Source organism: Zosterops lateralis, assembly GCF_965231275.1.
Source record: "Zosterops lateralis genome assembly, chromosome: Z".
Classification (NCBI taxonomy): domain Eukaryota; kingdom Metazoa; phylum Chordata; class Aves; order Passeriformes; family Zosteropidae; genus Zosterops; species Zosterops lateralis.
Genome location: NC_139800.1, coordinates 86,635,992 through 86,661,141, shown reverse-complemented (window position 1 = coordinate 86,661,141; position 25,150 = coordinate 86,635,992). Strand labels below are relative to the sequence as shown.

At 43.8% G+C, this 25,150-nt stretch overlaps 1 protein-coding gene across 9 annotated transcripts in view; it reads right to left on the bottom strand.

Moving 5' to 3' along the window:
* The window catches only part of LOC310923223 (rho guanine nucleotide exchange factor 6), a 38,542-nt gene extending 18,504 nt beyond the window's left edge, over positions 1-20,038 (bottom strand). Inside the window, exons 1-9 of one of the 9 annotated variants that reach the window (XR_014592565.1) lie at positions 19,720-20,038; positions 18,637-18,720; positions 11,141-11,225; positions 6,434-6,561; positions 5,820-6,021; positions 3,226-3,296; positions 1,942-2,036; positions 1,194-1,289; positions 252-374 (exon numbers count right to left, since the gene is read on the bottom strand). Coding sequence is in view for 8 of the 9 variants with exons in the window: in XM_083884403.1 (XP_083740529.1) it covers positions 252-374; positions 1,194-1,289; positions 1,942-2,036; positions 3,226-3,296; positions 5,820-6,021; positions 6,434-6,561; positions 11,141-11,225; positions 18,637-18,720; positions 19,720-19,884 (1,049 nt within the window). In the remaining variant the exon portion in view is untranslated. Of the gene's footprint in view, positions 1-251; positions 375-1,193; positions 1,290-1,941; positions 2,037-3,225; positions 3,297-5,819; positions 6,022-6,433; positions 6,562-6,733; positions 6,797-11,140; positions 11,226-14,137; positions 14,208-18,636; positions 18,766-19,719 lie in introns of those variants that run through there. The other 8 variants (XM_083884404.1, XM_083884403.1, XM_083884405.1 and 5 more) reach the window with 8 other exon arrangements.
* Between the last annotated feature and the right edge of the window lie 5,112 nt (positions 20,039-25,150).

The window sequence follows — 25,150 nt, the reverse complement described above, 5'->3', positions numbered from 1 at the left end:
GGTTGCCTGTTTGACCCAAAGTGAGAGTCCTGTATGTGCAAAAAGGGTCTGTGAGATAAGCTCTGAACACGAGCAGTGTGAGCTGTCTTCATGCTGAAGTTGAAAGGCCCTGCTGAAAAGCCCAAAGCCCCAGCAGCAGGTAATACCCTTGCCCTATTGCCAAAACACAGGTCAACAACCATGCCAGGCCAAGTATTAATAACAAAAGTTACCTTTCTAAAGGAGTCAAAATGTCCTTCTCCATCACTCACCTGTGCTGTGTGAGGACATTCACTGCTAAAGGGTGGTTAGCACAGTATGTCAGGTACAGGGAGCGGATCTGGGGCATCAGGTTCATTAAGCAGCCTCCCACACGCTGCTGGTTCTCAGGGAGCCTACAGACACCAACACACCACACACATTAGGCCTCTGCATCTGCAACCTGCAGCCACAGCATTCCCAGGGGCCTGCCCAGGAACTACCCACTGCTCAGGGAAATTCCCAGGTCACTGCATAACTGCAGCACTGACCAAAATAGCCCCCACACCTGCCACCTGGGGAGGAGGAAGAGGGGGACCCTCAGGTGGGTCTGGGCTCCTGTGGTGCAGACAGTGAGCATCACAACCCATGATCAGCCTCAGACAACCTGTGACTCAACCTGGTATGTATCACCAGCAGGATGAGGATGTGGATGTGCTGGAACTAGGGGCAGTGGAGGGACAGTTCCCACTCTGGTCTGCCAATGAATATGAAAAGATGGAGAAAGAAGGAGAAGCCACAGCCTGAATATATTTCCAATATTCAGTTTTTTCCCATCTCTTTTCAGCCCTTAGCTAAGGCTAAACATGTCTGTCAGCCTCCTTGCAGGAAATTATCACCCCTAGAAATTTCCTCTTTGCTCCCTGGCAATTCCCATCTTCATGCCCGCCAGATCTCCCACCCTGCATGTGTCTGCATCTTTGGGTTAGGCACACTTTTGTGTCAGGTCTAGTGACACTCATTCAGCAGATGCCTTAACACCAGCAATGTCAGATTCCTTCTACCTTCTCTCCTCCCAAAGCACCACCTGCCACCTTTCCTCAGTGTGGTAATTTTCTTCTACATTTAACAAGTCTAAGACAGCAGCCAGGAGGAACATTAATGAACATGTCTTTCTACTATTTTTAGCTACAGTTGAAAAGCTTAACAACCTCAGTGCTATGACGCAAACTTACTTTGCAACTTCTTCCAAGGCTTGGTTCAGTGTTTGCTGAAAAGCAGAGATTTCTTCCATGTTTCCCAGCAATGCCATGATGTCCCCAGCGCTGAGCCTACAAGAGCCACATTGCCAGTCACCATCAGAGAAAAACTGCTCTCAGGAGCACCCTGATTTTATTGATCAGCAGCCCTTACAAAAAGATACAAAAATTTCTTCTTCCCCAGATACAGCATTGGACAGAACACAAAATTCATGATCTGTGAGCTACAGACCATAGTCTCCTGGAGAAGACCTCTGCTGCCAAGGATTATCTTAATTGGATTTTAATCACTTAATCCCACTAATCTCAGACCTTTAGCTGTCTAATAGACACAGACAGATGGGATTTTAGCCAGAGGTGGGGAGGGAAGTGTGTGCACAGACACAAAATTTTGTCTTCAGGAATTCATGCCATGGGTTTCCCTGTGGGAGAAGGGTCCTACAGATAGAGGCTTCTTTGCTCCTTGAGTGAGGTTGGATGTTAAGCTCACGTGCCTATTTCTGTCATCCTAAGAGTCACTCTCATATCACTCTCATTTTGGCCTACAAGGCTGAGAGCACGAAAAATTTTCCCACATAAAGATTTTGGGAAGGGAGAAGTGACTGAAATACCAAGGCCTTAGAATACCACCCTCCCATCTCTTCTGACTGGACAATGCCCTCTGTCCGTGACACCTCAAGGCTCCCACAGTGTTCTCTCCACCTCAGATCCCATTATATCTTACTTATCATAAGACTGGAGGGGTTTTAAGTAAGTTCCCAGAAGTGACTGTAGTTCCTTCGCATAATCTCGTTCTGTCTCCAGAATATTTTGCAACACCTAGGGTGAGAGACAAGAGCACTGAGAAAAGATCTTTGTACTAGCAAATTAGTCAAAAGAACACAACATCAGCTTCCAAGTCTGGAAAATCATGGAAGTGTATTTTAAGTCCAGAAATTACATTTCTTAATGCAGAACCCAGAACACTCAGGAAAGTCCTGGTGGTCAAATATTGAGATTTTGCTTTGCAAACTTGGGGAGGCCTGGAAAGCAGGTGTTAAGGGCTGCACCAAGAATGGCTTCTGTGGCAGATCAAGCCAGGGTACACCTCATTTGCCACTTCAGGGATGTAACGATCTGGGTTTGGTCCTGCTAATCTATCTCAGCAGCTGGTTTGTCTCTGGACACACAGCAGGCAAACCCAGTGCCTGCACACTTCCAGTCAGCACTCCAGTTTCTTAGTGTGGATAAGCTCTGGAGACAGTGGAGGTGGTTTCCAGCTCCCTGGAAATACTGCTTCTGCTTTGCTTTGCTTGAAATATATTTAGACACACTGATGAGCAGGATTAAGCTCCACCACTAAAATCCAAGGATGTTCACATGAGGGATCCTCACTCTCTCACACCACATCCTGGATAGAGGGGGAAGGTAAAGCCCCTGCTTTGCCAGACCTCCTCGCTTTGGCAGCAATATGTAAAGGATGGGAGGGTTCCCCACCCCTTCTGCAGCAGGAATTCATGGCCTGGCAGGCTGTGAACCTGCTCCAAAGCCAAGGCCAGTTACAAAGCCAGGCAATGAGCTGTGGCAGCTGCCTGTTTTCCAAGGGCTGCAGCTGCTGGCAGAGGCACAGGACAGACACCTTGGGGTGTAACACCTCTGGCGAAACCCAAGAAAAGGGCCAGAGCCCTGATTTGGCTCGCTTACACCATGACATTATCTCCCCACCTTTATCAACAAGCAATGCTGTGTCTTATCCTCCTGCACTGATCTGAAAACTGCCACCTCTCCTTAATTATCTCAATTGTCTGCTTCAAGTCTCTACTTTTGACATCTTGCAGCCACTTTCATTTGTGGTTTATTGTCTCAACGGCCTTGAATCAAGGGAATGGAAACAGCTGCATTTAAACAGTCACATCCTCAACTGTTACAAATTGCTTCAATGATTTCTAAGGGAAGGAGCCAGAAGATTAATAACATGGTACTTATTAAAATGTATGATAAAATACATGATCAGCACTTTAAAACTTACCACAGGGTAATAATTCTTTGTCAGCTGAGTGTTTTCTAGCCCTTTTAATGCTTTGGGAGAGAGGGGTTTATCTGTATAAAAAATTAAAGCATGAAAAAATTACAGTGCACAGCTCTCATTATTCCATCAGGAAAAGACACTGCCACATTATGTAGAGCAAATGTAACTTCACCCCTATGACCACAAAACTTCAATTGCAGGGTTTGTTTCCCCATTTCACAAAAGCTAGGACAAAGCTAGTGGTATGCATGACACTGACAATGGCCAAGCAAGTTGCATCAGAAGCTTCATGCAGCCTCTGCCAACCAACATCCAGGTTTGCCACAAAATCCCTGGCAGCAGCCCAGTATCTGGCAAAGTTTGGAACAACTGTTGTTTCACCTGGGTCACTGAATATGGTTTTTAAACTGGGTGTCTGTCAGAAATGATAGATACTGGGGTTTTTTCCAGGTGGTTCACAAGGCACTTGAAGCCAATCCCAATCAATATGCTGACCTTCCATCTCCATAGTCACTTGTGATGCAAAATCCTTCTCTGAATGAAGGCAGATTTAAATGAAAAGCTCACAAAACCCTGGAAATCAATTCTCATTCTGCATTTGATAAATCCCTGTGGCTGCCTCCAGCACTGTACATATGGCACACACACACACACACACGGACAAATCCCCACTCCAATTTTCCCTCACAAGAGAAGCCCCTTCCCTTCCAGCAGCATGGCTTTCCCAGTAACACAATCCCCCTCTGGACTGGGACAGGCAGGCAGTGCAAGGCTGCCCCAGCCCTGGCCACACTACACATACTGGAACAGCTCCTTGCCATGTGGAGCAGCCAGGCTCTTCTGGCTCCCTGCAATTGCTCACACAAGGCAAATACTTTCACACTGATAGAAGAGGAGAAACTTGACATTGACAGATTTAGCCTCTTTATGTATTGTCTAATTATTGCCCTTGTAGTGCACTGTGACTTCCAGCTAAAGGCTCACAGGAGCTCAGCTCCACAGTTACATCACAGAATCACAGAACATTTCCACTCAAAGGGCACACCTAGGACACAGCAGAGGTATAGGCACTGCTGAAAAACAAGTTACTCCATTCAGAGTGACAAGTCTTTCACTGTGGAGGTGGGAAAAGCAGCTCTCTGCCAGTTGCAGCCCTAGCAGTGTACCTGGGGCAGGGAGGGTTTCCTGATAGTCTCTGAATCCTCACCTGCAATATAGACACATTTCCTGAGCACATAGACACCAGGGCAATGAACCCTCCTGCCATGTGAAATGGTGAGAGGATCTGGAGGGAAAAGCTCTGCAGACAGAAAAATCTGATGGGTTCTTACACCAGGATCTATGGGAGACTGACCCTTCACTTCAGTGAGGTACCGTCATGACATGCAGCTCCCATCTGATTTTCCCTACAGGACTCAAGTTTGCTCTCCTTTGTTTAAAATATCTCTCTTTTCCCTGCACTGAAGTTAATTAGTGATTCCTGAGTTGTGCCAGACAAACCTTCAATCCCTGCTGCAGCTTCCTGCTCCAGCTCAGACATAATTTCCCAGAGGGAAACAATGGGAGATGAGATATTCTAACAATAATTTTTTTCATTTAGAATTAAATAAAAACTAACTTAATTCTGAGCACTAAATCACAATTTTTTTCTTCCCTCATTTTCTTTATTTTTTGCAAGGGTAGAAGCAAGTATGTCTAACAGGCTGCACATTTTGTAGATACTTTGCAGACCTCTGCTGGCATCTCAGTTTGAGGCCAGAGCAGATCCTGAGCCACAAAACCAGCAGCAAGCACACAATTTGTCTCTCTCTGTGACAAGTCCTCAAGGCACATTAAGGAGTTAAGCTGAATTTTGCCAAAAAATAGTTTAATATCACACAAAGGCCTGGGCAGGGGTGAGCTGCTTGAATGGATATGTAATCCCACAGGGCAGTTGGCCAAGGGCTTCACATCATCACCTACGTCTTGGTACGACCACATCACAGAAAATTAAGGACATGCAAGAAAAAGGCAGATATAATCAGACAGATCATCTCCTCCCTCTTCCTTTCTCAATATTGCAGCAGAAGCATCTGTGGAAAAATGTACTCTGTGAAATCAACCATCACTATGGATCAAAACAGAGACCATGCCCTGTGGCCGTGCAGTTTTTGTTGGATTCCACATCATGATGGTGAACATCCATTCCACTGGTGCCTGAAAAGCCAGGATCAAACACAAATACATTGCCTGACCAAGGTCTCTAACAAAAAGCTAGCTCTGTGTTCAGACATTGGAATGACGTGATGCTCCCCAGGGCAAAGGGGACTCACATTCATCTCTCTTCACCCTCTGACAATATCCCTGCTTCCATGCTGCTGGGGTTTGGGGGAAGCAAGAGAAAGGCACAATGTGCTGGGAACAGGGTGAAGCAGCTCTCAAGCAATTAATCTGAAATGCTGCGTGTTACCCTTCCGTTCATCCTTCCATTAGCCCAGCTGCCCAAAGTACACAAATGGTCCTAAATAAATAGCAGCAATTTCCCAAAAGGCACAAGGGTCTTCACTGCATTGTGCCACTGTCATTCAATCAGCCCTTGAAAGCAATTTGCTTACCAGTGGATTTGATTTCTCTGACGTAGTTGCTTGGGAACCAGCCTGTTTTTCCATTCAAGGTGCCTTCCCACCAGCCCCCTTCTTCAACTCGGGTGACATAAATAATGTCTCCTTTGTTAACCGAGAGTTCATCCTCATTGGTCTGCTTAAAATTGAACCTGGCCTTTACCACCAGCTGATGACTGCCATTCTCGGTCATCTCCTAAGGAAAGAAATGTGGAAAAACATCAGTAAATAGTCAAAAAAAGCAGAAACCATTAGGACCAAGCCATTGTTCTTCTCTGTTGTGACAGCTGTTTTTTCAGTATTGCTCTGTATAACAACTAATAATATCTTGCTGTTGTGAAATCTCTCCCTTCAGAGAACTACAAGGTCCTTCCCAAGCATAAATTCAGTTTGCCAGTGCAATGGGTGGCAGATAAGAATCACTCTTCTCTTGTCACACAGAGAAACACTGCAGTTTGGAGAAGCTGCGGGACTCTCTCCAGCTGAGACAGCAAACCCATGATTGATATCAGGAGAGAACAACCTCTGGTGTTGACCCAGAGGTACCAACCACACTCCTCTACCCCCAAGGCCATCACACCCGAGACTACACATTAAATAAAGGGTACCACAGGCTTGGACTGCCTCCGTAACACCCTTGCTGACTGGGGAGCTGTGTCGTTGGAGTCACTCTGGGCGTCTCCAGCCGCGGAGTTAAGAGAGGACAGATGTGAACATAGTCTTTTTGACAGCTGATCTGGGGAAACAAAACAAAGTCTGAGTTTCACCCAGCTGTCCACCATCCCTCTACATCACAGCAAAGCAAAGAGTAAAGCCTGTAAAGAAAACAGGAACAGGGCACAACAGTTCAAAGAGCATCTATCAGAGCAAGACAGCCAGTGCATGGCATCTGCAGTGTGGGTACTCACAGCCAGCAGTGAGAGTGGTTTTTTGGGCTGGGATACGCCTTCCATCATGGAAGAAGTTTAATTGTATCCCAGGGCACTCCTAGGTTGTGCCACTTCTGCAGCCACATGTCCAATTGCAGTATTTCCTTGAAATCCTCCTTAAAACTGTAGAAAAGTAGAATAGTACTCAGTACTGTGACTCCCCACTGGAAATGTTTCTGAGATCCAAGTAAGCACTGTTGAAGATGTGTCAAAGTTTAGTGAGTGCTCTTAGGTCACCTCTGCAGCTGCAGAGGGCTATCCCGCTGAGTGGGGAGGAATGCTGAACAGTTGGTCAACACAATTGCTCCTGTATTTAGAGGAGTCCTTCTGGGTTCGTTATCCAGCTGGAAGAGGCTAGGCATAATTTGATTGCTATCCATGGATTGTTGCTGTAAGTCATGTGAGAGAGGGTTTCAAGCCATGTCAAAACCCCAGGGGTGTCATCCCCAGGAGATGAACTGCCCATGGAAAGGCTCAGATCATCCCAGCAGCTCCTGGCGCTGCCTCCTTTACATAGAGCTCCTTGCTTTGCAAACCCATCTCTCGTTTCTGTCCCCACCTGATGCTGGAGGCAATGCTGCTGCTCTGACACATCTGTTTTCATGATTAGTGATTTGTTTCTATATTAATACTGAAAAAATTGCCAGAGGGTAAAAAGTTTCCTGGTCCTAACTGTGCAGAGCCTGAGTCGGTAGCATTGTTGCTAAGAGGAGTTCCAGCTTCTGCAGGATCTGGCAGTGCTCAGCCCCAGAATCCTGTTGGGTGCTGCAGAGAGGTAAAAACATGGGATTCAAGCCACTCAGTAATTCCCAGTACTTCACTGCTGCTGTACCCCACACCACACTGTGGGACACCACTCAGATCACCTTCTTTCTGTGTCCCATTGTGCTCAGAAGACACAACAGCAGATACTATCATTTCAGTAAACTGTGAAGGATTTTTAAGATTGGTCTTGCAGCTTCTCTTTGGATTTTAGAACATTTCTGCATTCCAGAGCCACAGTTCTCTACTTGCAGTGGGGACCTCGCATGTCCATGGACCTCAAGAGCAGAACAGAGCAGTCTGCAGGAATCCCTGTGCAGTGTGTGCATGTCCCTGAACCACATTTGGAGTTGTGCCTCAAAAACACTGCAAAACGAGAGGGTGGCAGAGCCATGAAATGTGCACAGAAATCAGAAAAGACAAACTCAAAGACTGCTTTTCCTCCATTCTCCTCCAGTATGAAAGTCAGCATGGAAAACTCATTCCAAAGGGGAAGTTTGGTAGGAGTTACAGGAACCCATCTGGGCTTTTATTCTCCTCGGGGGATTTTTGTTTCAGTAGGAAAACACCTCGTTCTTACACTGGACGTGGAGCAACACAAACTGTGAGCTCTTGGGGAAGGGACTTGGCTTTATCTCTCTCCCACTCCTTGCACAGGGGACCAGGGGACCTGGTCCATGACTGTGACTTCCAGGTGCTGCTGCCTTGCAAAACCCAGTCTAGCCAGTCCAGGCTCCAGCGATGGACAACATCCATGGTAAATCTTGTGTGCTGTCAGTGAGTCGGTTTTCTCTCTTGCCCTGCTCATTACACAATTGCCTGACAACTGCATGGTGAATTCCCAACTTCCTGGGCTGTAGCAACTGCAAAACCTCTCCCCATGTAAAATCCACTTTGCCAACAGAGTGGATTTTTCTCTCTGAAGCATCCTGATATTTGAGCAGGAGTGGTTTTGGCTGCTCTTGGTGACTCACAAGGCGAGGGGCGCAGCTGGCTGCCAGTGCAGGATATTCTTCCCCTGATTCCTTCTGAAAGGGAGGGCATAAAATCCTGAGTCCAGACTTTGCTTATTCAAGTCATCAGCCACAGTCACAGGGAAATTACTCCGTTACTGTAGATTTTATGACTCTCCCTGCCCCTCCCAATCTTCCAAAGCTTTTATAAATATCTGCAGCAACCTAGAAACAAATGTAAAACTGCCTTTGACAGTTTGGCAGTGAAGTGTATCATTTATATTGCATCATGACAGTGTCCTATTTTATGCCTGGTCCAGCATGGAACACTGCTGCCATATGTTGCTTAAACTATGATTAAAATAGCTGGGTTTTTTGCTTGCATTCCTACACTATTTTTGGCATATAAGCCTTGTCTGATCCAGCACAGCTGGTTTTCCTCCCTTGCCCTCTCTTGCAGACAAAAGCATCAAGCTCTGTATTCCTGTGCTTTGATGAACAGCTGCTGAACTACAAGTTTATCCACTACAAATGATGCCTCCAGTTATTTGCATAAAAAGACACATGAAGACACAAGGATTTGGACTTCAAATGGATGCTCAGAAATACATTCCCACAGCATTTCCTTAGCTGACACCTACTTCCCTCTGCCTCCAACCAGGGTGTTAGGATGCAGCGGTGATGCAGTGTTGGGATGTGCGGGCAAGTCAGAGCCTTGGTGCCAGCAGCAACTGCAGTAGCTGGTACCAGACTTTTCCTGATGCTCCACTCAGCCCATGGCCTCTGGCAAAGCAGACAAACTGGACCATCTGCAGTGGCAGTTTGTACCTGCTCCTCAGGAATTTGGCTGAGCCACCAAAAAGTAAATGTTTGAGACATGTATTTATTTTACCCTGTACTTTTCCCAAGGGTACTCTCTGCCTGAGCAGCTAATTATATCTCAGACATTGCGCTTTTTAACATTTAAACACAGAAAGCGTATGTTCAAACAGATGTTTGCCATGAAACCAAGAGGACCTCACCTTCTCTGTAGCCCTGTCAGTAACATTTGACAAGAACTATTCCCAGCAAAGCCCTGTCCCGGACTAAGGTGGCACATGGGTGGCTGAAAGGATGGAGGTGGGGCTGTAAATAAGGGGAGGGATGTGCAGATGGCATTGCAGCCTCACCACCCTGTCAGCACACACCCCATCACACCCCTCCAGGCCAGCAACAGGAAAGGACAGAGGCAGGAGAGTTTCTCTCTCCTTTTGCTTTCAGAATAGTGAAGAAAATATCAACACAACATAACAGCAGCATTTGCAGAGGTTGCTCCCAGTCCAGTTAACCTACATTTTATATCCCCCACCACACTGAGCTGCAAGAGCTGCTACACAGGGTCAGTGGCTGCTGCTGGTAACTGACTGGCGAGAGACTGGGAGGAGGTGCTGAGACTGGCTGAGCCAAATTCCTATTCCCAAACTTCTACAGAGTGACCTCTCAGCAGAATTGAGTCCTGGCTGCAGAACAGCAGCCTCAGAACCTGAATTTCTTCAGAGCAGCATTATACACAGAGACACACACATGTACATGTGTACAAATCATGGGGGGCGTGTGCATTTACAAATATATACTATCATTATTATACATTATATATTATTATTAGACATATTATTATATATGTTGATGTACAATATATGCATGATAGTTTATACACCAGTTTATATAATGTATGCACAAAATGCAGTAACCCAAAAGGAAAGCCTTCCCATGAGAGGAAAGTAATGAGTTTTCATTTTGAAATTTCCTCCTTTAAACATCTCAAATGTAACCTGCATTAGGGAAATAGAACTCTTCTCCTAGTGCTGGACTAGGAATCTGTCACAATGACCTGCATGACAAGAGGCTGCGAATTCTTGCCACCACTAGGCAGGCCTGCTCCTCATCACCTCAGAAAAGGGACCTTGGTTCCCTCACCCCTCCCCAGAGCACCACTGTGCCACTGTCCCCCCTCTTGAACTACTCCTTTCACACATGATGCTACTGAATATAATTTTAAAACAATCTGTAGGGAACAGCTACATATCTGGGATGGAATCAGGATGAGCTGATTTGTTTTGCTTCAGCAGCCTACTCCCGCTCCCAGGGATACAGGACAAGCCATCAGCTTGATTCCCAGATCCAGGAGCCTACTCCAAGGAACCAGGGAGAGGAGAGAGAGAAAAACATCAATACAATTGACTGAGCAACCAGCAACAAAATTTGTTTTGACATTCAGGAAAGGTATTAAGCAGATGAAGCTGTTTTTCTTTTCAGTGGTAAAACACACTCTTTAAAATCTGATATCTGCATTTTGGGAAGTGCATGTTAATTTACATTGAGGATCTCTTATGCTGACCTACTTTGAGGTCCCTTAATACTTAATGCTCAAAACTGAACAGAGATCCCTCAGTGTAAAGTGATAATTGAGTTCTGCAGAGTTCACACAGCAACTCTGAAACATCACATTTTAACTCAGAGATGACAGAAGCATGATATGTCAATCCTACCATCCACCACCAGTCCTGGCAGCACAATTTGACAAACCTTCAGAAATCACCATAAAGTAGCAATTAACAAAAATTAAAAACCAGCCCTGCATACACACGAGAAATCGTTTGAAAGGACAATAGAAGAACCCCATTTTTCTCACCTTCAGTAGCTTTATTTACAGCTGTTAATGTGCTCAGGACCTTGAAGAACTGATCTCCAGTGTACAAATCATGTGGATCAAACACCTGTGAAAGATGAATTCAGTCAGTCCAGCCCAAAACATCTCACACTGGCTGCTGGAGCCGCCCATGGTGCTGAGGGGTGACAGTGAGCATGAGGCAGCCCCTACATCTCTGCAAGGAAAGTGTGTTTATTCAGAGCTGACAAGTCCCACTCCCTTTACAGCCAGAGAACTCCTGAGGCACCACTGGCAGGCAGTGTGGGAAGGGCAGGGGACCCCTGAAGCACTTGGAGTGTAATGCTAGGAACAGGGAAGGAATCAATGCTGTTTGCAGAGCAAAGATGACTCTGAAAATCACAGAGAAGGTTATTGCTGGCCTTGAGGGAAGGAAAGATTTTGTTGCTGTTTTTGTAATTGAAAGCTGAAGAGATTGATGGTGTACATGCAGATCTATGTATAAACACACACATTTTAAGCAGAATTAACAAACAAGGAATTTTCTGATATTGAAATATATAGTATATTTACATTTTTTACAGGAAGACAAACCCAGTTATCTTATGTACAAAAATTTTGCGCTAAAGAATTTGGTGTTGTTAATCCTCAATGGCGAAACAGAAATATATGGTTAGCAAGATTAGCAAGGGCTTATTTTCCATGACTGATAACCTGAATCTTGTACACTTCAGAAATCACCACCAGTACAATGAGGGATAGTTGGGGTTTCCAAAACATTTCAACCCCCTCTAACACCTGAAAAATGCTCTCAACTTCATACATACTGTACAAATCCTACCATTAATGAAGCAAAGGTAAGAGATACAAAAAGTCCCTCTTGTTGGAACCACCACGTCACCATCTGCTAATCCCCAAATATACATCTTGCAGATGGAGATCAAAGATACACAAATCCAATGAACAGGAAAGATGATTTTAAAGCTCTCCTGGCAGACATAATTTAATTACAAACACTTCCAACACACTAAAGAGTGTACCCTGCTAAATAAGGACACGAGTCTTAATTACTTTAGGCTAGTACTGCCCTTTAAAACAGCCCTTTCTTGCTTTCTACACAGAGCTCCTTGAGTATGCTTGGCATATTTCGAATAGGAAGGGGACTGGCCTCTCTCACAGCCCTTGCAGCATCTCCTCCTCTTAACAGACACACCAAAGTCCCACATGGACAGTACAAAGGCTGCTCTTTGTTGAGAATATATTTTCCAATTGACTCAGCTACTCAGTACTGAGAGACACGCTTTTACCCGAAAGAAATTTGATCCATGCTTAGCATGGGGACAGTTTGCTGTCATTACAAATATTAAAACCTGTAGCTCTGATCTCATCGACTGCACTGCACATTCCAGGGACATAGCCACCCACCTTGGGCTGTTTCCGAGCTGACCTATCACCTGCACTCACTTGGGTCTGCTCCTTTGGACCATGCAAGTCCCATCCCCTCTGCCAGCTAGTGCACAGAACCAGTTTTCCTGCCCTGTAGTTACAGGCAATGCTCTCCAGGCATAGCCTTCAGCCCTAAGCATCGACGTTTCCATCTTTGTGGAAAGGGAGACAGTAACAGACAGCCCTGGCGGGCGCTGACCCCGCTGGCAGCTGCCGGAGCAGGGAACGTTACAGTTGCACAAGAGGAAAGTAAACAGCCAAGCTGGGCTGTTTGCATGCATCTCTCTGGTGTGTTCTTTTCTCAGCCATACCCTTTTTTCTTCCACTTCAGTAATTCCAGAAAAATAAAGTTCTGCCTTAAATTAATGCTTTTTTTCCTAAGGAGCAAAGTACTAAAACACATCCCAAATCCTTCAATGCAGAGAATAATCCTGTAAGCTCAGAGTCATCAGGCTGACAAAATCCAGATGAAAATGGTGGGAAGAAAGATATGCAAAAAATTCTAGCACAAAAGCAAGTAATAACATTTATAACTTCTTCATGGGGAAATTGTCTGGAACAGCTATTGTGGAACAGTGGCTATGTGGAAAACTCTTCTGGGTCAGTTACTGCAATGTAAATATACTCTGTGGCTTGTTCCAGAATAAATTCCTCATACAGAAAAGTCCTCATTTATGAGCTAAAAATTACTGTTTCCAGCACAATCCATCCATAATTCCATTCATAACTAAAAGACAAGCTGCAGCTAGAAGACAAATAGAAGCAGAAAATGCTTTTTCACTTTTAACACATGGAAGATCGGGTGGATGTAACTAGAACCGCGTTTAAATCTACACCTGCCATCTGAGGATCTCCACTAAAACGCTATTCTGACTTGCCGAATCACTGACTGCGGCTCTCCCCGGTAAAAAGCTCCGGCTGCTTCGTCAAGCGTCGCACCGGGCACGAGAGGCTCTGCACTGCCGCACCGCCAGCCTCCACGACAGGCAGCGAGGGAACGAGCAGGACCTTCGCGATCAGAGGAGCGCCAGGCTATTCGGGAAGAACGGGAATAGGAGACCCAAACCCAGGTGCGGCTAGCAAGTTTGGGCTAGCACCCAAAATCACAGTCCCACGACGGGTAGTGCAGAAAAGTTAGGGAAAGACGGGTTGTGTTTCGAGTCTGAGCTGTCCACAGTTGGACAACTCCCGGCAAATACCCAGCTGGGTGCCAAGCCCGAAGCCCGACTCAGCCGCGAGTCCTCCAAACCCGAGGACGGGGGCTGCAGCTGCCCGTCCCCCAGCGATGCGGAGCTTCGGACGCTCGCTGACTCGGCTGCTCCCACCGGACCTGCCTCTACTTCCAGCGGGAGCGGCGATGCGTCCGGAGCTCCGGCAGCATCGGCGAGACAGAGCCGTGCGGGCGGCGGGAGCGCCGCTGTCCCCGTGGAGCACAACTACCTCGCCGGCTCTGGGTGCTCCGCTCGGGTGCCGACAGCTCCTTCAGCGGGGACAGCCGCGGGAGCTGCCCGGAGACACCCCTGCCGAGCGGCGGGGACAGCCGCGGCCCAGGGGATGGAAGCGGTCGGTACTCACGGCAGCGGGAGGGCGGGCGCGCAGCCCCGGGGCATGGCGGCAGCGCGGGCGCTGCTGCGGAGCGGCCGCTGCGGCTCTGACCCGGAGCCGGATCGCGGCGCGGGGAAGGGAAGGGAAGAGAAGGGAAGGGGAAGTGACAGGCGGTGCCACCACTCCGCTCCGCCCCCGCGCTCTCTGCGGGACGCGGCGCGGCCGTGCGGCCGCAGCTCCCTCCGCCGGCCGCGGGCGGGAGGAACCGGGAGGTCCCCGGGAGAGCGAGAAAGAGCAAAGAGATGGGAAAGGGAAGAAGGGAAATATCGGGGGTAGGGAAGAAATGGAAAAGGAAAAGGTGACAGGAAAAAAGTAAATTAGGGAGGGGAAAGGAAAAAGTGAATTAGAGAGGGGCAGGGGGGAAAGGGAGGAAAGGAAGAAAAAAAATAAAAGGACAGGAAATTATGGAACAAGGAAGGAATACCCATGGTATTGGAAGAGTAATTGCAGTAGGTTTGCACCACCGTGAAGAGAAACACTGCAGAAGGGCCCATAGATGAGGCATAGTTCAGTTGAGGCAGTAAGATGTGTCCTCTGCTGCCTGTGCCCATCTCTTCGGGGAATAGTCTCCTGCAGGAACAGGAAAATGCCCAGATACTTCAGCACACCAGCAGGCTGCAGTGTGGACAAGGACTGGAGCAGTGCACTGATACCCAGGGTGAAGCCCAGCATTAAGTCCCAACCCCATGCAAGGACACCCCACACACTTGAAGCCAGGGATCTCTGGGACACTAGGTCACTCTAAATTCAGACAGACCCATTCTCCAGTGCTTGTGCTGGTTGGTGCTGGGCAGGAGCTCTCACCTCTGACTTTATCCAGCTAGGAGAGGTAATGTCACTTTGGAGTGAAGCCAAAACAGAGCAGGTTTTGGGAGCACCTGGATGGGGAGCTGAGGGTAATGATTTCTCACCTGCTTTCCTACGCCTTCAGTCCAGGTAGTTTGTTGGAGGTTCAGGCACCTCCAACAGCACAAATAACCTCTGTGCTGCCTCTGATGGTAATGACTCTCTGCATCCTCTATGATCATTCTAGACAGCAAGGTTTAATCCAGCTATTGATTTATCTTGTGTATACTGGTCTTAGTTCACAAAACTCAGACCTTGCCAGAAATTTCATAGTTTTATTGATATTAACAATAAAATGTTGCTGCTGAATTAAGGTCTTGTGCTTCTTCAGAAACAAATGGTGCTTAGCTATTAATTTGCTGTTGTTATGTGCACACTGGTGTCAAGAGCAAAAGCAAAGTTCCCATTTGTGTCCTCAAGAACAAGCTAGGCCACTTTTCTATGATTTTTCCCTTTCATCATGATCTTTTCCCTGTCTCTTCTACACTAGACTCCACCTGGCATCAGGATAGAACCCTTTATTGTCCACTTTCCACCCCAACCCACCTGCATCCAGCTGGCATTGCCTTAGCAGTGCTCACTCACTGGACCAGCTCTTGGGTCAGATACACAGCTCAGATGTTGAAGCCACAGTGTAAATGAAGCACATTCAGGATTTCTGCACTGTTCGTCAGTCTAAATCATGAAAGAATCCTCTAAGGACACTTAAGCTTCAATGACCAGCTCTTGGATCAGATACACAGCTCAGATGTTGAAGCCACAGTGTAAATGAAGCACATTCAGGATTTCTGCACTGTTCCTCAGTCTAAAAAATGAAAGAATCCTCTAAGGACACTTAAGCTTCAATGACCAGCTCTTGGATCAGATACACAGCTCAGATGTTGAAGCCACAGTGTAAATGAAGCACATTCAGGATTTCTGCACTGTTCCTCAGTCTAAAAAATGAAAGAATCCTCTAAGGACACTTAAGCTTCAATGAAATGCCCATGTGTTTTGCCTAGTCCTTTGTCTCAGCAGAGTTTGGTTGACAAATTTCTTGTAACTTGGATCAAATTCTAGCACAAAAGCTGTTGGAAAGTTCTGGACACAGCCTCATTGTTTCACCTCATTACAACTCTTGCCTGGTTAGAAGGATGGGGCAATTCCCATACTTGCCATCTCTTTTAGAAATAACACAAATGAAACTGCAAATGATTTCAGGCTTCAGTCCTGGGCTAAAGCTAAGGAACAGTTTTGTTATTTATACTCTGCCATGAAATGGATTCTTCCAGCTCACACCTCCAGCCTGTACAATGGCTTCAACTTAATGGAGCCAGCTTATAGCAGGAAGGTCACAGAGTGTCCTACTACCCCTATGTCTAAAGGTTTCACTGTTCCTGTAGAAGCAGGAGAAGTTGCTGTTTGTCTCACTGTGTCTTTCTTCCACTTCCTGAGTTACCAGGACACCAAAGGGTTCACTGTGGCATTTGGAGAAGGGTAGAATTTGAGAGAACCATCAGGGTTTGATTTTCATATCCATGGTTTGGATAAGCAGCAGGATGGCTGTCACAGAATTCAAATATCTTAAGCCCAGACCTTTCCTGATGTTACCCTTTCCTCAGGCTATGTTGCTGAGGCAGAACAGAACCTTATTCTATGTTCATCTTCCTTTTACCTAATACCTGATCACTGCAATTTAAATGCTGATAGATCTTGGAAGCAGAAGGTTCTCTCTCTGTTCTGATGCTCCAGTAAACCCCCTCCTAAAAGGTAATGGCCCTTTCCAAGGCAAACTAGGGATCAGGCACGAGAGAGAATCACCCATAGGAATGCTGCTTAGAGCCTCCTTGTCAAGATGTTCCAAACAGAGCAGCTTTTAGAAGGAACAGATGGCAGAGGTTTTGCTTGAGAGGACTCAGAAAAGCTGGCAACACGGGAGAAGAGTTGGAAGGAAGCATAAGCACTCTGCCTGTGCCATGTCTTGCCCACCATCTCAGCTGTCCTACCCTGAGCCTTCTTCTGCATGAGGTTACAGAGAGGAGGTAGGAACAAGCAAAATTCATGTCTTCGCTTACTGTTCTAATATGACAATATTTTGAAAAAAAAATTTTTTTTCATTTCCCTGCAAAATTTAAACTTAAGCTAGAAAGGTTAAGATTTTTGAGTTTTTATCCAGCTTTTGAGGTCTTCTCTTACAGCAAACAGGAGAGGCACACATGAGCATGAGGGAAGTTACTGAAGGCTCAGAATATTTCAGTGAAGTGGGTTATAAATCAGAAGAAAAAAGAAGTCAGAAACTTTTAACTTATTAAAGTCAAGGAAGAAAAGGCACATGGAGGATCAGAGGAACACCTAGAGACCAACACACCATGTTGCCTCTTTTGAGTAGCTGAAAATTTTGGAGTGTGACTGTAAGAATGCAGAACAAGCTTTCAAAGGTATGAGATGGCACTCCACAACAGCTCAGGACTGTTCCCCTGCCCTACCTTTTAGTTAATTTTCTATTTTAAAAAATACTTTCCACCATAACCATTTTATTATTAGTTTGCAAATAGAAAAATAAACTCTCAGAAAAATGGAGGAAATGTCATGGTCAGTACCAGAAGACTGGCAACAACTGATTTCTGATGCGATAGGCCTTCAGGGATTATTATAAATCTCTCTCTCTCTATATATATATATATACTCTACAAACTCTGCTGCTGCAGCAGGCTCTAAGAAATGCATCACTGGGAAACAAAAGACCAGGGAGACAGTTCTGGAATGTGCACATTTTCATGCAGCTTAGCTAAAAGGCTCTGAAGAGAACAAAGGCCCTTTTCTTGTTTAGACCTTCAAAGGAAAAAACACAGCAACAGAGCTGTTGTGGGTTGGACTTTTCTCCCTGTGATGCATGAATATTCTGTATAATGCCCAAGGATGCTGTCCCTGCTTCTGACAGACTTCGTGTTCAGAATATTTTTTTTCCACAATCTTGAGCATATTTCAAACAAGACAGTGATGACACTCAGTTACAGGTTTCTTTTTCTACTGTAGGAATTTAAGTGTGACACAAAAGCCTTTAGATAGTAAAAAATTTTAAGGCAAAAATAACTGAACTATGAAGCGACTCATTTAGACTCTGATCTTGCAAATACTAGCTATGATTAAGCATGAGAATCTACACATATAGGATGAGGAACAGCCACAAAAAAGCTATTTTTTTACTTCATTGGGATATTTTTTGTGTAGGGAACAATTGAATATGTGTTTGGCAGAATCTTACACAACACTTGCAGGGGATGAAAAAATAATGCAGTATTAAGAATACTTCACCTTCCCATTAAAGCAAGGTTAAAACCTGTAATTCCTTCTAAAAATGAAAAAAAAAATTATGAACAGGTCCAGGCTGAAGTTTTGTTTAGACAGACCTCCCGTTACTGCTGCTGCATGTTTTATCTCGGGAGAATCTTTTCAGCTCACAGTCAATATACTGTTTCTAAATTCCACAGACTGAATATTCAATTATTCATGTTCTGATTTATGTTATTAATACAAAAATTGAGAAATTGATACCAACTTTCTCCCTCTGATATTTGGCTATTTTTCAGAAGGCTGATCAAATTGGCATGTTCCAATAAAAGAATGGATCTAAGTTGACTTACCTCCACTTTCAGAAGTGCGCAGCCCTTCAAGAACTCTTCAATATTACTGATGCAATCAGCTTCATTTTTAGGCTCCAGGCAATACTAAAGAAAGAAAATCCACTGATCTCATTGCATTGCCTGTGCCGAGAAGGCCTGCATGAATATTGACATGTGCCTTTTATACTGAATTAGGGAAGCTTCTTCAGGGGGCGGGTGGGGGTGGCAGGCAAGCTGTTGAAGCAGGAAGAAAGCCACTGGAGGAAGTGATGCACACACAGAAACGGTCGGTATCTTGTTTTGAATGCCAGCATACGACAGTGCCCTAAGTGACAGTGGCAAATTGGATGACCTTTAACAACATGCTGCCCCAAACCACCATACGTACGATAAGGAGGTGGCAAAACTGATCTCTGCATAATGAAAGGCTCTTCTTTTATAGAGTGAACAACCTTTTGTTGGGTTGGTTTTTTTTTAACGCTTCTTTGTTGCGAGTTCATATCCCTCATTGGAATCCTTCCCTTTTTTTTTCTCCTTCAGATTCTTATCACATTTCTGGACTGTGAATACAAGCCTTGTCAAACTGTAACAGGAAGCATTTGCATGGCTTCAGTACTGATGGATTTGCTGGTCTTGGGACAGACCACATGGCCCATATGTAAGGGCTATTTGCTTATTCCTATTCCAGTTGGCTTCTCCAGCGCATTTCCTGACTAACAAAGCATTTTGCAGCAAGAACTCTGAAAAACTGAATGTTTACAGTTGTAATTAATTATATTCATGTAAATACTGATACACTGCATAGCCTTCTATTCAAAATCAAGATATTCTCATCTCTGGTAGGCCAAATATTTCCTGCCACTGACTGAACATGTGTAAGTGAGCCAACTGCAACCTTGCAGGTTTTCTGGATGTGAAACAAAATCAAAGAACTAAAACTACAATCATACTTGACTCTCAATTAGAAAGTTAAATGTAAAACACTTCTCTCTGAAGCTCTCCACTCCTCTCATTTATCAGAGTAACTAGGCCTCAGAATGTGCAGGGCAGAGTTTCACTGAGCAGGGCTGTCTCAGGGTAGAGAAATACATCAGAAAGCATTACCTTTTCTGCAGATCCCGGAAGAAGCCGATTAATGAGTTTGCAAAGCACAGTTCCATCTTTCAGCGAAGTCTTCAGGAACCCCTCTGGATCATCTACTATTTTCTTAGGGGAATTTAAGACTCCTAGTGAAATAAGCCAAGTTACAATCTGTTCTTCTGGATTCATGGCGGAGAGTTCTGCCGCCAGCGCTGTTCTCTTGTACAACAGAGTACTGGAACCCACATCCGTGATTACATCTTCCTGTTGCAGCTCAAGTGTGAAACCTTTTTTTTTTTTTTCTTGGTACAGAAACTTAATCTTAGGAACTAAAAGAAGTTACTCTAAGGTATAAACTGCTGCTACAATAAAATAGTTTCTAGCGCCTATCAGGAGACAGGGAAAGCAGACTGTTAACTACATCTTTGCAAAATTATTGAAATCGCAAGTATTTTATATGAATAGTTATTACACAAAAAATATCTCACTTAAGGCTTCCTCCTTGTGGCAGCTGGCACCCTATCACCTAGTAAACTTGGTCTTAACTTAATGTTATTGCCCAAAAGAATAAATTTCTTAATTCTGTAAATAACTATGTAACTTATTACAATGTTAAAACAGAACTCACAATGGTGATGTTTTGGAAGAGTGTCACACTAAATAGAGATTTTTAACTTTATGTGGCGAACCTAATTATTAAAATTGCCTTTTACAGTACTTTTCTATTTTCTTTTGTCTGATTTTTGAAAATAAATTCTGATCATGTACTTCACATGTAAATAATGCTTCTCTTCAACTGCTGTGTAGAAGTCCATGTATAGTCCAAAATGCTCATCTAGAAGATGACAATCTCTGAAAAAATTATCTGGATAACTTCAAAAACGTCAGGAATTTAAGTCGTCCAAAGCTGAGAATAAAATTCCCATCTATTTTGTCTTATCAAGATGCCCCTTTTCACCACCCCTTCAGCATTCACTCAAAGTAGTTTTCCACCCTGCCCAGGGCAGTATTAACCATCACTACCTAGCACAGCAAGTCAGAAAAGTCCAGTCATCTTTATAATTGTCCTTTCACCAGAACAGATGGAAAATGAAGCTATTCTGTTGATGATGAACATGGCTTGAAGCAATCCAGCAGGAACAAAGTATCCTAGAGACCAGAATTTCTTGGTTACAATGTTCTGAGCCAATTCCTACCCTGTTACTTAAAAACAGTTGTTTTCAAGAACCTCCTGTTACCAAACCACTTGTGATTTAAAGGGTTGAGAAAAACAAAGCAGCAGAGGGATAAATTGTACAGAGTAGATGTGCATGGTTTTGCCTCCACTTTAGGTCTTATGGCTGGTACTGGCACCTACCGATGGACTAATTTTAACAGCCTTCAATAAATCAGAACTGTCTTTTTAGGGTTACAGAATTCTGACCTTTTTCAGGACTTTGGGATGAGTTCCAGGTCTCTGCAGTGTGGAAACACTTGTAACACATGGCTGCAGGCACTGAGAATAAAGTGGGCTACAGCTCAATCACAGCTCACTGCTCTTTGGTGAGGCACACTTACACATGTGTGGAAAGTACTTCAAAATTATGACTAATTGGCAATTCAGTTGATTTGGGATTTTTTCTAGTTGTCATTAGCACTACTGCTTTTGCAGAAGGAAATACATACAGCATCCACTTTCATAATTCTTTTTACAAATCTGCAGGTAGCCAAGACAACTACTAACGCTCATTTATCAATGGGGACATGTATTGGGATACAGAAGACACCTCAGTCACCTAATCAGAACATAGCAGTTTCTGATGTAAAGAGAAATACTTCCAACACTGGGAGAATTGCACACGTGCTTCATTGAAGTCAGTGTAAGAAATCCAAACACCAAAGTACTTCACTCTCTAAAGGAAACCTTTGGTATAATGGGTGGCTTTAGATTTTTTTATTCTTTCACATGCAGCTAGTACAGACAAATACATACTAATGTCTGCAACTACAATTAAATGGAAACACTTTCCACATCTGGAACACTTACCGACTGCTTGAAAGACCCGCAGGTATGGATATTAAGAAAGTCCAAAAATTTATGGAGTCTTCAATCCCAACCTCACATCCTTTGGAGTCCTGTCCAAACACACTCCACTTTTTTACCCACTCTCAAACCAAAATTAATTCTGTGGCAAACCCAGGGTATGAAGGTAGAGCAACTAAGGAAGGAACGATGTCTAGTCTGGTCTTCAGAAAGGCTTCGCCTCTGGCTATCTGCTGACAGCAACAAATCAAGTGAATCATCAATCAACTCTTGCAAAGTCAACTTGGTTACAAATACTTATTCACAGCCTGATTTATACCAGTAATGACTAAATAGTACACTGTTACTTTAAAAGGCGGGAGACTTTCCTATGCCTAACTACCAAGTGATTCTGGGAGCATACACATCAGAACAGCACAGGCCCAAGACCAAGGTAAGAACAGCAGTCACATATTCAGAAACCATTTTTTTTGAGTGGTTCTTTTTGAAGTCACACATGCTTACGTAATTCAGTCTTTTTTACCAGCAGAGGTAAAAGATGCAGAATCTATCAACTGGTAGCTTTCAATGACAAAGTCTGACTCTGTGCATGAGCACATACTGTAGATCAGGGTACATTCTAATTAATTAGGATTTTAGGCAGGCAATGATCTTACAGTAGCTGCCATTTTGGCATTGCACTTAAGGTAGGATGATCCAGTTCAGCCTCAACAGCAGCACTCAACACTATCAGCCAATGCTGAAAAAGGAGTCTGATAGTACAGAACATTACTCCTTCTTGCAGAACAGATACTGAGATCACTTTGCAACAATAACCTTCCGAGACAGAACACTAGTAATCTTCACCACCATCCAAGTGTCTCTGGGTAAAACATGTTCTTCTTTTTAATTAAAAAAGAACAAAAACCCCAAACCCATAATACTTGTTAACAGTGAATTTATTTGCCCCGGGAAATACTGCAATTCTACCCACCTGCTACACAGATTTACTCCTAGAATCTGCAGCCTGTAACCTAGTAATATCCTTACCCTAAATGTAAAGTTTAAAGCTGTAGACAAGGTACGCACGCTTTTTCTTCTTTAGCTACTCATTATGAATTCACAGTTGTTTAAATGAGATCAGTTTATGTCTACCACAAAAGTCACTATAAATTTTATTACCCATGATTGTTTATGAGCTTTCTGCATGAGATACAAATGCCTGAGGATTCCTCTCACATATATTGACCCATTAACATGTATGTAAGAGAAAAATGCATCAAAACCAAGATAAAGTTCAGAAGGAAGCATCTATCCCAAGAGATGTAGTGCTGTCCCAGTGTACATAGAAGAACACTATTCTGGGCATTCACCACTAACTTTGTCCCAGTACACCAAAACTCCCCTCCTCTCATCCAGGCTGGAAAAAAACTCTTAATGTAATATAGCAGAACTTTTTGTGGTTTCTTGGTGAAGTCCTCTGCATTCAAGAGGACTAAGACTCACTTCTATGTAACTTGCTCTTTTTATCAGCATAAATGGCTAGCACACACGTAAAGGGCAACCCAAGTATTTTGCTGATGCAGGATGTGTGTGCAAAGAGCAGTGAACCAGCTCATGCTGAACTGTTGGAAAACGCTAGCTATGGCAGGCAGTGGTTGGCTTCCACCAGGAATTTTATGTATGTCCAAGAGATTGGTACTTCTACTTTCAAAGGCAACTCCTGAATGCTTACGCAATCTTCTATAAAATGGTGGGCAACACTACACTCCAAAGCCAGGCTGAATCAGTTGTGATTTGTTATCCTTTGATTTTCCAATGCATATCCTCTGCTGCACTGCCACCTTCCAGTCACTGTAACTGGAAAAAGAAAAGGCAAGTTAGTACCCCCTCAGAAACAAGAGACAAAAAAGCTAGATTACTTTTGAATTCGTTTTATATATACAATTAATACACTTGGATTGTATTTGATCTGTTCCAACAGTATGAAAGAACATAAATAGCTAACCGCAATACTCAAAATGCCCTGAAGACAACTTGTATTAATGCACATTCCTTCTGTAACACTGTCTCCAGGGCAGGTACTAAGTACTGCAATTCCTGTGTGTATTCCCCTTTCAAATTCTACCCACCAGAAAAACCCACCAGCTCTTGAAAATCTCAGCATGCTACTCAGGAGTTCTGTAATACACTGGTATACATACTGGTACTAATCAGTTAGTAATACTGTGCTACAAATTAAATAAAACTTGTAATCAAGGGAAGGTAAACAGCTGGCAATTTCAACTACACCCTGATTTTCCACAAGGCTATTATTACCTTCCTTGCCACAACTTAAGGTCTATTTACTGCTCCCTTGAATTGGTACTGTGCCTGTTAAGAATCTCAAAATATTTAGAAGCTGAAGAGAAGGCTGGTAAGAGTGCGCTTTTGTCTCTAATACCTGTATTTATTACAACACAGTCACAACAGATTTACTCAACTGAAACAAAGCACCTCATTTTATTTTTTTTAAAAAAGGGAAGCATTTTCACTTTTCAATACTAAAGCTTCATCTTCCCAGCTAACAGAGAATTGAGGTGCACACACATGAAGTTTAAAATGTTCTGATAAAACCTGTATGATGATCTGTCATTATCTTTTGAAGTCTTCTAGAATGCTGCGTATTAAAGACAGCATTTTGTCTCTTCATTAGAGGATTCAAGACCTTGATCTGGGTCAAACCATAAATTTAAAACCTGACTCCTGATGGTTTTTTGCAGGTGGGTGGGGGAGTGAAGGAGAAATGCTACTTTTAGACCTATTTCCCTAATCCACTTTAGTGGCACACTAGTGACATCAGTGATTTTTGAATGAAAAAGGTTAGATTTTCTTAACCTTTAGAAAGACCTATTGTGAAGTGTCCTTTCAGTAAGTCTCAAATTTATATATTTCAAGTCACATCTTAAAAGGAAAACAAAGACAAGTATGGCATTTGCTGGTTGAAATTTTATCAAGTATCAGAAAAAAAAAAAAAAAAAACAAAAACCAAAAAAAAACTGGTAGGGCAGTAGTTTTTGTTTTGCTTAACTACATGCGTTCTCCTGAAAAGAAAACACTCGTGATGATTCTGTATTTTATCTGAAACGCAATCCAGTACCCTGAAACAAAGCATATTTTTCCTTTATTATTAAGTTAACAGCAGCAATGTATCAGGAGTATTTATAAAACATTACTAGCATATTCTGGGAAGAGCGTTGCACAATTATTGAGTTGCTGTTACTGAGACTATAAGGAGAATGAATTGTAACCCAACTGAGGCTACAAACATCACACAGTATACAACAGAACCTATCCTTCCCACAAGACAGGATTTCCTTGGTAAAAGTGACCACCTGTCAGATAAACCAACTGTACAAAGTACAGCTTTTTCTTTTTTACCATGTAAAAGTTAGTTCTTGAAAGTAGAATTTT